At 37.8% G+C, this 14,100-nt stretch overlaps 1 protein-coding gene across 10 annotated transcripts in view; it reads right to left on the bottom strand.

The window, feature by feature from the left end:
* The window catches only part of LOC120529798 (rho GTPase-activating protein 21-like), a 408,601-nt gene that overhangs the window by 13,643 nt on the left and 380,858 nt on the right, over positions 1–14,100 (bottom strand). For 8 of the 10 annotated variants that reach the window (XM_039753942.1, XM_039753944.1, XM_039753943.1 and 5 more), the window contains 8 exons: positions 13,263–13,405; positions 9,723–9,878; positions 9,513–9,591; positions 4,767–4,840; positions 4,574–4,663; positions 1,419–1,544; positions 1,277–1,318; positions 952–1,087 (listed from right to left, as the gene is read on the bottom strand). In XM_039753942.1, coding sequence (XP_039609876.1) covers positions 952–1,087; positions 1,277–1,318; positions 1,419–1,544; positions 4,574–4,663; positions 4,767–4,840; positions 9,513–9,591; positions 9,723–9,878; positions 13,263–13,405 — 846 coding nt within the window. The remainder of the gene's footprint in view (positions 1–951; positions 1,088–1,276; positions 1,319–1,418; positions 1,545–4,573; positions 4,664–4,766; positions 4,841–9,512; positions 9,592–9,722; positions 9,879–13,262; positions 13,406–14,100) is intronic. The other 2 variants (XM_039753941.1, XM_039753948.1) reach the window with 1 other exon arrangement.

Raw genomic sequence — 14,100 nt, 5'->3', positions numbered from 1 at the left:
GAGAAGCTCAGCCCCCCACCACACCCTTACAGACACATGGATGCTAACATGACTGTTAAAAACTGGTACACCATACCATGCTATTTCTCCTCAGGGTCTGCTTCAGAAATAATAAGAAACAGCAGAAAGACTTTAAGAAAGTAGTATTGGTCTATTTGAAATAGTCTGAGAGGTAAACATATACCACGGGTGGCAAAGTTTTATTCCATTTACAAGAAACGGGGGTTTCTGCAGACTAGGCAGCTACAATGGGGGCAACAATCCTCCTTCTTCCTACAGTTCCAGCTGTCCATTAGTGACATCATAGAGTCCATCAGTGACATCACCGTGTGATAGACTCCTCCCACTTGGCCTGTTTCAAGATCAGTATGTGTAAATGCTGGATAACCCTTAGACACGCAACAAGAAAAACTAGAGACAAAGGGGTCATATTTTTGGGAAAGAACATGCCGGGTTAGTGCAACAGAAGGCAGGTTCACACTCACAGAATACTGAAAGAAAGAGACAGAAGAAAGAAAAAAAGTAGTAATGTAAATTCTAACTTGGGTGAGAGACACGTGAAAAGTGAAAAACAAAGCAAAAAGGTCCAAAATGACAAAAGGCAAAAATTAATTCTTGTATAGGACAATATATTATGGCAAATACATAAAATGATGGGATAAATTTCAAACACTGAGCATTATTTGAATGTCCTACACCTAACCTCCCCTGCTTAAAAAGGATTCAACGCCCATGTTTTAGATATAACACTCTCAAATATGATTTAACTATATCTGAATTACTGAAAAAAAAACAATGGCAAGCAAATACAAGGTGCTTATCTTCCTGAGGCCTGAACATTTAAAATATAACTGTCTTGTAAAGCTGAAATATATCAGATAACACTGTCACCAAAATCAAACTAATGAGTCTTCTAAATAAATATGTTAGTAATAGTTTGATTTAACCCACCCCATAGAGTATCAGGTCCAATGAAGTTACCTGATACATCGCCAGGGGACACACCCGTTCTTCCTATGTTGGTAAGCAAATGATCGATGTTTGGTACAGGTTGAGAATCAACAGCTGATTCTTGTTGGACTGGAGTCTACAATTAGGAGGAAAAAAGAAGCTTAATTCCCATGACACATTCTCTGAATTTAGGACAAAGGAGCAATGCTGTTTCATTCTAAATAATTTAGAAGAATGAATAAAACCTGGAAATAAAATTACTAGAGTTGGTAGGTAGGACTCCTACACTCTAGCTCAGCACATTAAATGCTGTTTCAATACACACCATTGGGTCTTCAATTCCTTCTTCTGTGAAAAACCAGTCATACTGCAAGATACACAAAGAGAGAAACAAAACACAAATCAGTACAGTGAGAAGGAACTGCGAAAAAAGCCAATGGGTACACAATGCACTCCAACTAACTTACATGCTGAATAAGAGTTTCGACTATTTTGTACTGGTCTGGCATGTGCGTGACCATGTGAGTCATGTTATCTTCTGATGTCCTTACAAGTGTTGGTCCAAACACTATTGCCAGATTTCGGGGCTCCATCTGCATGGAAACAACACAAATTTTACAAAGAGGCAGAGGACAGGTTAGCTGAAGTTCTAGAGATGCTATGTCTTTGCATTTCATATTAATAAGAATATTTACTTGTAATGCTTCATTACTTCCTAATATGGTACTAATAAGTAGTAAATATTGTTGCATGTACAGGAAATGCAAAGTCTTATTTGCATGCCCAACCAGCACACTGCCGCTCTATAGTGGCTTCAACAAGGTACGACTCTACGTCACATACTGTTAAAGACCATACAGTACTGCAAAAGTAATTTAACATACGTTAACGATTATCTGGTCTTTTGATGATCAGAAAAGTAGATTTTTTTCCTTTCAACAACACAGTGTATTTTTGCTTAATCGATTTTACAATACGTTTATGCTTTTGCAATTTTTTTTTTTTCAGAAAGGCTACAGTTCAACACTTGATGTTCTGATAAAGAAAGCCAGTGTTTAACTGTAAACATTCTTAATATGTTAAATTGGTAACACTTTATTTTAGGTACTGCGAAAATGCATCTATTACTCAATTACTCTTATGTAACAAGACCTTAAGTAAGGCTTCTTTTGGCCTTAATCACGTTTAAAAAGCATCAGTAGACAGGTTATTCATCTCGGTGCAGTGTGGCATATCACCATGATGGTCAATATGAAGGCTTCTCAGGTCTTACACTAAATGTGCAATAAAGATAAATGTGTCTCAGTTAAGCCACCTCAGACCACTCCAAAGTGAAGTTTTGTTTGTCGGTCACACTACAGAGATGCTTTACTGATGCTTTGCAAGTGCTATGATGACCAATAAGTCGCCTGTTAAAATCTAGTTACACAAGAGTAAATGAGTAATAGATGCATTTTTGAGGAAATAAATTGAAGTGTTACTATTAAAATTTTCCAGGACATATAAAAAAAAAAGAAGAAAAGATGACTTCCTAAATCTGGTACAACTTGTACATGCTTACTCCAATTTCTTTAATGAAACACAACACTGATGCAACTAATTGAAGAAACTTTTTTTATCCAAACCACCTTGAATACAATGGAATTATTTATTGAAGAAAATGACTACCAGTTATATCTCTCTATTATAATAAAAAAAAAAAAAACTTGGGTCGAGACATGATCTTCTAGGAAGACACTTTGACGTCCCGCGAGACAAAGCAGTGAGACAAAAGGACAGCTGCTGTACAGGCTTTTAAATGATCGATGTGCAAAGCGACAAGCAGAACACTCAGCCCGGTAGCAGCAGCTGATCCGCCTGCATCTCCTTAGCGTGCGTTCAGCCCCCCTCTTTCCTTAGGGGGCTTTGCCCCCTAGTTTCCAAAAAAAAATAAAAATAACTTGATTTAATAAAAAGACTGAACTTGTGCCAGTGACTACAATGCTATCCCAGTAACATATACACCACACAGTGTCACAAACCCCAGCACTAGGCACATCTTTTGGTGCGGAGTTTATGACTGTGTCACTCATCTTGCCAATGAACAATCCTTAAGAGGTGATACTGTCACATGGAATATATACTTTATTCATTCTCTTACCAATTATGAAACTTCCTTTGCCTTCAACTAATTGAAGATGACAAGTAGATGCACCTTGCTTGCAGTGAAGTGGGGACATAACAATGCATATTTTACAAGATGACTACCGTATATGCTCATGTATAAGTCGGGTCTAGAAACCCGAAAAATCGATCATAAATATCAGACCCCGATTTGTACGCCCATTCAAAAATGCGACACTTAATTTTTATTTTATTTTTTTTTAACATCTTCTTGCCTAAGATCTTGCATTAGTTTCTCAGACGGATCGAATTTTGTTGCAGCAGCACAGTTACCAATTTCTTTCGCTACTTCAATGACGTTTAATTTAAAAGCAGCTTCATATTTTCTTCTGATCGAATGCTCCATTGTAGATAAGGGATGCTCTTACGATAAAGGGTGTATAAGGATGTGAGATACATAAAACACAAATCAGTGAAAACATTACTTCGAAATAGCTTGGGTATTCGGGCAAGAGACAGAGGTTAGGAGCACTCACTGATACAGCGCATTGCCGCAACCATCTAGAAAAAAAAGGCCATGTGCTCTGTGGTTACTCTCTCAGGTGGGCATTACATATCATAATCCCTTGTACCAATAGTGTGAGTTTTCCGGATTCGACTTGTACGACTGACATTATAAAATACCAGAATTATACTGTAAAATCAAGTCCTGATTTATCCGCAAGTATATACGGTACCTTGCAATTTCACATTGGATCACTCAGTGTAATCACAAAGCCATGCGAGTTTAGGATACATCCTGTGGAGACTGCTTTTGTTTTACAGTATTTCATGGTGTGTTTTGATACCGAAGTATGTCTAACCTTAAGATCCAAAAATGGACAGTGCACACTGCAAAAAAGATCACTAGGCCCTTTCTGCTCTCCATTGAAGACAGCTTTGCATAAGTGTTGTATCCATAAATCTTGTAGCCTGTGTGAAGGAATGTCCCTAATAATAATAGATTTTATTTATTTACATAGCACCTTTCCCATGAAGGAATACTCCTACCATCTTTTTGTCTCACTTCTATCTGGAAGAGGTCTTTGTAGCATCTGAACCAGTTCTGGGAGGTTCTACAACAGCTTCTAACCCTTGGCTGTCTGGACTCTGAACTCTGTGCTGCCCCCTTACCCTCAGATCTGCCCCTAGTAGCAAATGTATATGCAGTATATTTGTTACACTTGTCAATACTGTTGTTTTGTTCAAATTATAACTATCTGCTCTCTTATTTTTAATTATTTAACTGTCATTGTATCGTATATTTCTTTACTGGTCTTGCACTTGCCCAGTGTTTATGTGTGTGATTGTCAGAGCAAACAGATGTATAAAGAAGAGAAGCAAAACTAACACACACAACTGAGCGATGTAATGGGAGAAATACAATGGAAGAAATTCTACTTTATTTGGCATTGCAAAAACCAACAGATTTCAATTGTGTCGACACACCAGACACTCAAATGGTCAATCAGATGTATACCTTATTTTTTTCAGAGTTTTCAGCAACAGTTTTCAAGTGGGCAGAAAGAAACTTGAGCGTCTCAAAATGATGTTCTGGTAACTCATAGAGCTATAATAAGAAGCATGAAAGTTGAAGTTACATCACAGTCAATAGGAAGTAAATACAGTATGTACATACACAATACATGAATTGTAACAACAGCTAAACTTACAAGCCTCTTGAGGGTCTTAAGTCTTTCCACAGGATCTTCAGTTCTGTTAGCGTCTATAAAATCTGAATATTTTTCTACAAAATAAATGACATGGATTATTAACCGCTGAACTGAAAATCCACTGAAAATTACTGATCTAAATATTGCAGAAGATGATAATGAGTGGTAGTGAAGTCAGAACAGTTCATGCATAATACATGAACTTTGTTTTAACATTTTTATTGATATCCAACTACACAACAATGCATAAAATAAACAAATAAACACCTGGGAATTGAAATTACATAAGTAAAATACTAATACACAAATTGTCTTCCACATTTTAGAAGCAATTTATATGACCATTTTCTCTTGCAAGTCCCCAGTATTCAATATTCAACCAGCAATTAAGGCTGACACTAATACAGCACAAACTAGACATTTTATATTATATTATTTAACATCTCAGTTATGGACAAAAGGTGGTCAGAATCAACTGATGACATGAAAAATGACCTACATTGATGTTTTTGTAACAAAAATAAAACGGCTACAATAAAGTCAAAGAGGCTGAATGTATTTTTGAGACCAGAAACAGAAACTGACTGTGTGTTACACAAACTTCTATTGCATCCTGAAATCATTTCAATATACATAACTCCATGCTGAACAGATAGATAGCTCAAATATAGGCCTGAGTACTGTACAAAGAGAAATCTATTTATCTGCTAAATCCAATCCTTATTTAGATTGATTTTTCAAATGAAATAAAAACCAATCCATCAAGGAAGCATACAGACTTTAAGCAAGAACCGAAGATGTTGGAGTGCTAACTGGAATATCTGGATAAGTTAATGGCAAGTCACAAACTGCCTCAAAAATTAAAAGAACAATTGCTAAAATTCTAACTTTCATTGTCTAATTTAGGATCTTTTCATATTGAAATACGAGTTTACTATCCAGGTTACTTATTTACATTTTATATTTACTTATTTGGCCGACGTCTTTATTCAAGGCGACAGCATTTATGATACAATTAGTTACATTTCTTTTGGTTTTCCAAATTGCAGCACAGGCAGGTCCAGCAATTTGGTCATGGTCGCACTGTGACAGTCAGTGGGATTTGAACCCACTACCTCAGGGTTTGAAGTACAAAGCCTTAACCACTCCACCACACTGCCAAAGACAAGTAATAGAATAGTAAAAAAAAAAATTGATATTCCTTGCTCTAAGTGTACCTCTAGCCTTTCCTCTGCACCCCCTGTTGTGATTCAAATTGTCTTGCCTGCAAGCTTCCTCTCTCAATCAGGCTCCCATAAAGCCTGCTTCTTAGACTCTGTCATTTTGAAGCACCTTGCTCGCCTCCAGTCCTGCTTTTATACTTGCTGTCTTTGAATGCGACTCTCAGCATGCCTCCTACATCTTTACTCTTCCCTCATTTGCCTCAGACTTGCACTTCCTCTGTCGATCGCATCACCAAAGTTAAACTAACCAATCAGATTGCTTTGAGGGACAGAACACACACACACACAAAGACCTTAGTATTTAATTATATAGTAGAATTTAATTAATAAATTCCATTTGTTCAATAAAGGTTCCTCTAATGCATTGAATTTTGATGACGTGAACTGAAACCGTTTTCTGTGATAAAACACTGAAAGCAACCTCCTGTATTAAAGGAAATACATTGTCACTTCAAATACAGTTAAAATGTTTTTAAAAAACCCTGAACTTGTACTTAATATCTCTGTGCAAAGACATTACTATAACTTTCCCATCCAGCTCTTAATTTCTCCAGGTAAAGAGAGTTCTACGGCCGGCTATGTTAATAATCTGATAAACTTGACTTGGATCTACTCTAACATGAGCATCTGACACACTTTGTCTCAGATCATCACAATGAAGATTTGACCACAAAGATTCTAGACAAATGAAGAGATATTTTTCCAGACTTGTGAATGCCTGGCCTTGGAATAGCCTGCCAATAGGAATTCACCAGGCTGATACAGTGGAGCACTTCAAAAAACTGCTGAACACACATTATTTTAACATGGCCTTCTCATAACTTCACTGTAATTTAATCCTGATACTCTGTATATCCAATTCATTATAATAAATATTCATGGTGGCTCAAAAATCTGTACTAACCCCTACTCTCTCTTTTGTTTCTTTTCCGGTGTCCTTTTGGTGGTGGCTTGCACCACCACCATCTACTCAAAGCACTGTGATGTTCCAACACTGATAGATTAAAACCCAGAAGTCTGCATGACCATCATCATTAAGTCCGTATGTGAGAACCCTAAATACAAAGAGGACTGTTTCATTTACATTAGGTAGAATGCCCAGAGGGGACTGGGTGGTCTTGTGGCCTGGAACCCCTGCAGATTTTATTTTTTTCTCCAGCTGTCTGGAGTTTTTCTTTGGTTTTTCTGTCCTCCCTGCCGATCGGACCTTACTCTTTTTCTGTTTTAACTAATGTTGTCTTATTTTAATTTCTTATTTTGTCCCTTATTTTTCTTCATTATGTAAAGCACTTTGAGCTACTTTTTTGTATGAAAATGTGCTATATAAATATATGTTGTTGTTGTTGATGATGCAGTGAACATAATGTGGAAACACCAACTTGAACTGGAAAACACTAAAGAGTGGGGTTGGCCTGCCAAAAACATGCTAACAGCAAAATATTAACATCAACCTAAAATTTAGTTTGGGCAACAAAAGTCAATGTAAAATGAGAAAAAGACCGTATACACCATTGCTTTACTAAACAGAGACATTTCTCATGTTAGGTTTGCTAAAAATTCACCTTTATGATTTCCAGTGTAATTTCAAGTGTGTGTGTCAAAGGTTGACACATACTTACATCTTTATATCTGATGAAAACCAAAAACCTGGCATTTCTCATCTAATTGACTAATAAGCATAAGGCCTTGTTCACACAGGCGTTAAGTTTTTGGATAAACGAACTTGCTCTGAACGTCCTAGACGTTTATGTTGCATTTTGTGGTAGCGATCGATTGACTTCTACACCGGCGTTCGTTTGTCTCTGTCTAACGCCAGCCTGCAGCCCAAATTGTAGTTTGTGTGTTAACCTGTGGAGGCAGTGTCGGGAACTGGATATGAAAGCCCTTGTCGTTTTATTTGAGGTGCCTCCTTTCAATATGGACCATGGGATATATTGGGATATATCCGGTCCTCCGAAGTGTAAAATAAACGCGCAAAAAACGAACTAGAAGCGGTTTCCTTGCGTTCGTTGGGTTTTGAACGGCAAGAAAAAGCTGCATGCAACGTTTTTTTGATGCCGTATAAACGTGCTGCCGGACAAACGCACGTCACCAAAGCCCGTGTGAACACTCTCATTGACTCCTACGTGTAGAAAACACTCGGCGCTTGATCCACGCTCACCAGACGCAACGAACACAAAAAAAACGCTCGATTTTAACGTCCGTGTGAACAAGGCTTAAGAGTAGGAATATGCTCTGGGAATTCCTTGACACCACAGAACATGTAAAGCTTGTCATCATTTGGTGCGTTTACATGCAACACATAATCTGGTTATGGTGAATAACCTGGTTTCTTAATCTTCTGGAGTTCTCTTTTGTCAAAATGCTACAAATTCATTACACTGTCCAAAAAAGAGAAACTTCACCATCGGCCACTGTGAGTTTGAAAATAACCCAGACGCCTATGATCATTTTCTTGGTTTTAATAAATATGTTTAATCAAATTGAGACTTTATTTATAGGTATCTGTTACTGGACTGCATGCAGCACACACTTTTCTGCTTGGCATTGCAAGTGAGCCCTGCAAAGGACTGGCATACCGATACGCATGTTTCTTGCCTTACACCCAGTGCTGCTGCGAGAATAGTAACAAACACAGGTTTTTTTTACTTCAGTTAGGTAAGTATTGTGTTAAGTTATTTGGTACTTTAAAACGTAATCAGACTACTTAAAGCAAGTCACTGTTAACATAGTAACCTACTGCTATGGAGACTGTGGTACTGAGTTTAGACAGAATATTTCAACCAAGAGAAGGAATAATGTGATTACTTGAACATCTGCCTCTGGAAACGCATTTTGTGGATGGTTCTACCCATGGCTGCCAAAAGAGTACGCAAAACAAACATGTGCGGAGGATGGCAGAGTGTAAGGGACATGCGCAGATGACAAAATCCTTAAAAGTAACCAGATTAAGGGATTACATGGATACATAACGATTATTTGTGGAAAATCTTATTTCGGTGAAGAATTGGGATATTGAAGTGCATGTAAACCTGCTAAATGACATAAATAAATTCCTATTTTGCATTATTATAAATGAGAATAGCAGCCACTGGGTTGTATAACAAACCACCATACCACAAGGATATCACAGAAGAGATAAAAGAAGACTTTAATGTTTTGGAATAGCCACGTTCTAGACACGAAACCCTGAAGAAATATCATGAAGATAGCAGTCCTTAGAAGATAATCTTTAAAGTTATTTACTGAAAGCAGTTTAGCTTGAAGAGCCAAAAATGTCTGTAACAACAATTTAAGGCATTGAACAAAAATTAAGTTCAGAATTTGGTTACAGTTACTCAAGCTAAAGATAGAATAATCAGATTTTTTTTACCCAAATATGTGAAGTGGGGAAATGTATTAAAGATCTGCATGCTTTTCTGGCTGCTTTATCAAAGAGTCTTTGTTCTGATTTACAGCTACAACAGAGCCACACATTGTACTCCAATATTGTAGGCAGAGTAAATATGGTATCTGAACTTACCATTTGTGAAAAGGGGTTCAGGAAGCTTCCTGAAAAAGGATTTCAGCAAACTACTGATAACATTCAGGTCCCTCCATTTCTGTAGATAGAATGAACATTATTTGTCACCACAGGGTGTAGGACACAAACATATATTAAAAATATATTACAAACAACATTTTATAATACACAGTACACACTGAGCAAACAACATGGGGCAACGACACTCACATCATCCAGTACGTCAATGTCATCCATTCCTCGGTTAAGCTCTTCTTGCATATTGGAAATAGCAGCATTGTTTCCAGGAACTCGATAGATCCCTGTATATTCTAGACCTCTTTCCTCCACCAGATTACAGCAGATCTCAACTATTAGAGGCACAAACTAGAGAAAAGCAAAACATTTAAATTTTTTGAATATTGTTAAATAATTTAAAAATATTAATACTTTTTTTTTACCAGTGGGGGAAATCAAGTAACTCTTACAGATAAGCAAATTTTAATATAAACTCATTACAAATATGTTTTATTCACACAGAGATAAACAGAACTTTATTTGTCCCCAGGAGGACATTTGACTTTTTACAAAAGCACTTGAAATACATAGATAGATAGATAAATAAATACAGTGGTACCTCGGTATACGTCCGCTTTAGAATAAGTCCAACTTGGTAAACATCCTGTTTGGACGCGAAAAATTTTGCTTGGTATGCGACCTTTGTTTGGAATATGACTCACGTGCTAGAACACCGAGCGCTACCCTTGTTTACCTCTCTCGAAACAAAGCCACGACTGCCCACGAGCGTCAGTACGCCAGTTGCTAGCATTCCGTGAACGACCCACGATATAACTCTCTGTGAATGTTCACATGATTTTGTGTTTTTTCACGTAAATTTTAATTGATTGTTGAAAAGTATGAAGGTGGCATGTGTATCCGGGACTTGGCTGCTGCATACCGCATGCCAAGAACGACGGTATCTACGAGTGTGAAAAACAAAAACGTTATTAAAAAGTAAGTGAGGTTAAATTTTCATTTAGTTCATCTAATTGCTTTTGTATTTATGTACTTTAGTATTAAGCAGTGTTTAAATTATTTTACACAACCCCATCAATGTACAATACGCCAATATCAACAGGATTTTTTTTTCATGGGAACAGATTAATCATTTTCCCTTTATTTCTTATGGGAAAAATTTGTTTGGTATACGTCCTGTTTGGTATAAGTCCAAGGATCTGGAATGGATTAAGGACGTATACCGAGGTGCCACTGTATTATATAAACCCACACTAGGTTCTGAACACACAACAGATTAACTAAAGAGCAAGAAAATTAAAAAGAAATAAAAAACGTCTGACTTGGGAGTCCCAGTGAGGCACTATACAGGTGTATTTTGTTGGATATAAAGGTGCCCGGGTGGCATTTTTGACCCACTTCTGCTGAATAATTCATTGGCTGAAAGTCCTCAGTGTTGGTGTGTCGAGAGAGAGAGGATATGCAGCACTGGTCAAAATGGCACTAGGTTTTATCTTCATTCACTCCTCCTTTACTACCTCCAGTGTGTCCAATAACAGTTTGCCCTATAAATTGGCTTATTGATTTGGTAGTCTTCTCTTGAAGTGATATTACCAGTACAGCCCAACACACTGGCCACCACAGGGTTATAGAAGATGTAAGGTAGAACAGAAGATAGAATAAGCTACCAATTAGTGTGGTAGACAGTCAGACTTTAGGGACTTTCAAAACTCAACTTGATGTTTTTCTGGAAGAAATAAATGGAGTGGCCTGGTGAGCTTTGTTGGGCTGAATGGCCTAATCTCATCTAGAGTGTTCTATTGTGAAGGATGTCACTTCCCACATTAAAGGAACGCAATCTCCAAAGGAAAAAGAGCCTGCTCTGTGCTTTCTTATATAGTTCCTTCGTGTTCTCAGACCAGTCCAACCTGTCATTGATGTGGATCCCCAAGTACTTATAAGGAGAGCACCACCACTACATCCAATCCCTGAATGGTGACCACGCCATAGAGGCTTTTTGGTGTAGTTAAAGTCGATAACCAGTTCCTTGGTCTTGCTGATGTTAAGCTGCAGACAATTCTCAAAGTTCTCACCATGACTCCTCTCTTCTCTCTCATCCCCCTTATCAATATACCCCACAAGTCCAGAATTATCTGTGAATTTCTGCAAGTGACATGACCTGCTGTTATATTTGTAGTCTGAGGGGTACAGAGTGAAGACAAAAATAGAAAAGACATTGATAGTATGTGTGTGTGTATATCCATACTGTAAATGTACATTATATATACATATGTACCATATCTATCTATTTATAAATATTATAATAAAAATGTTAAAAGTAATTGAGCAGGCTGGGATTATTACTAAACACTATATTACAGGCTGGGAATGGAGAAGTACAGAGAAGTTCAGAGGAAATTGCTTGTTTGTGGACTTGGAGCACATAACAGGGTGCCAAGAGAGGAGTTACGGTACTGTATGAGGGAAAAGTATGTGAGTGTGATTGCAGTGAGGTGTACGGTAGGAATGACAACTTGGTTCAAGGTGAGAGTGGGATTACATCAAGGATCAGCGCTGAGCCCTCTCCTGCTCACAGTGGTCGTGGACAGGTTGACAGATGAGGTCAGACCGGAGTCTCCATGGACAATGATGTTTGCAGATAGCATTGTGATCTGTAGTGAGAGTAGATAGCAGGTTGAGGCAAACCTGGAGAGGTGGAGGTACCCACTGGAGAGAAGGGGCATGAAAGTCAGTAAGAGTAAGATGGAGCACATGTGTATGAATGAGATGGAAGGTGGTGGAAGAGTGCAACTGCAAAGAGAAGAGGTGGTGAAGGTATAAGAAATTAAATACTTGGGCTCAACAGTCCAAAGCAACAGAGACTCTAGCAGAGAGGATAAGAGGAGAGTACAGGCACGGTGGACTGGGTGGAGAAGAGAGTGGCAAGAGTGATTTGTGATAGAAGAGTACCCGCAAGAGTGAAAAGAAAGGTCTATAAAATGGTAGTGAGACCAGCTTTGTTGTATGGTTTGAAGAAGGTGGTAATGATGAAAAGACAGGAGGAAGAGATGGAAGTGGCAGAGTTGAAAATGCTATGATTTTTGCTTGGAGAAATGAGGGCAGACAGAATTAGGAATGAGTATATTAGAGGGACAACACAGTTACAACAGTTTACTGACCAGTGAGAGAGGCGAGATTGAAATGGTTTGGACACATGCAGAGGAAAGATGGGGGTACATCAGGAAAAGAATGTGAGGATGGAACCGCCAGGCAAGAGGAAAAGAGAAAGGCCAAAGAAGAGATTTATGATGTGGTGAGGGAGAACATGAAGGCATTTGGTGTGGCAGAAAAAAATGTAAAAGACAGGGATAGATGGAGACAGATAATCTGCTGTGGCAACTCCTAAATGGGAACGGCAGAAGGAAGAAGTAGATATAGATATTACTGGCAAAATATATTAATATAAACTGCCAGATGAAAAACATTCCATTACATCTCTGTTTTTATGTAGAAGGATGAATATAAACAGTCATCATTTCTATTTTGTTTTTCTGTACATTAACTCTATGCAGAAATTCTATGAAATCAGCCATCCATCCATTACCCCACAATGTAAACCTGCAGTTGGAATTAGAGGAGTGGAGGAGGATGAAGTCCTGACAGTTTTGTGGACAAGGCATCGGCCAAATCAGTAAACAGCAGCTAGCTCAAACGCTCTCTCCGGATAGATAAGGCTTTTTAAGAAAGCACGCTTACTTTGTTTGTAAGTGCTGGAGGACAGTCATCAAGCCGAACTCCAAAAGTCACACCAGGTGGAGGCTTCTTCTCAAAGGTTTTTCTCACCAGACTAGGGATACCTTTGCGCCAGGTGCCTTTGTCCTTTGGCGGACTTGTGTCATCTAAAACCAGGCAAAACATGATCCTTAGGGCTCTGCTAATCATACAGAACATGCCTACAGCAAAGCATACATCCTCCAGACATAGCATTACAATGGAAAGAAACAAGTGACAAGAATGAAACATGCAGTCAACTAGGTTTTCTTTTTCCTATGATTTAACTAATAATTAACATGGCAAACAAACATTTGTGCTCATCTTTTCCCCAACCGACAACCTCTAATACATTCCTTAGGAGTTAATTAACAAATTCCAAGTGTTTATCATAGAAAAGTTTTTCTTATTTGCCACAATTCAATTAGCATGCTGTATATGTCAGATAATGATAATTAGTCTCTAGGTTATATTGCATCTTTCACAAAATGCTAAATTAAAAGTCAAATAAAAAAGATTGCTTTGAAAAACCTGTGAAGAGAAGTGCAGGAAAATTGAATATTAAAATTAAATGCTTAAATGCACACAAACCTACCATCAAGATACAAACAAGGCTATACTGGAAAAAAGAGAAAATCTAAAAAAAGTAGATCCACTTTAAATTTCTTTTCAGCAAGTAAATCACATTTCCAATTTTGAGAAGACAAGTTTTCTGCCATGTAACCAAGAATTATCTAGTCATCCATTCTAGCGTGTCTGCCCAGTGAGAAATCTGTTAAATGTATTTTTAAAGTACTGCGGTATTTTTCCCCCAGAGCATATT

The sequence above is a fragment of the Polypterus senegalus genome, chromosome 5 (genome assembly GCF_016835505.1).
Source record: "Polypterus senegalus isolate Bchr_013 chromosome 5, ASM1683550v1, whole genome shotgun sequence".
NCBI lineage: Eukaryota > Metazoa > Chordata > Cladistia > Polypteriformes > Polypteridae > Polypterus > Polypterus senegalus.
The sequence above is the reverse complement of the archived record's forward strand: the minus strand, read 5'-3'. Positions and strand labels throughout refer to the sequence as shown.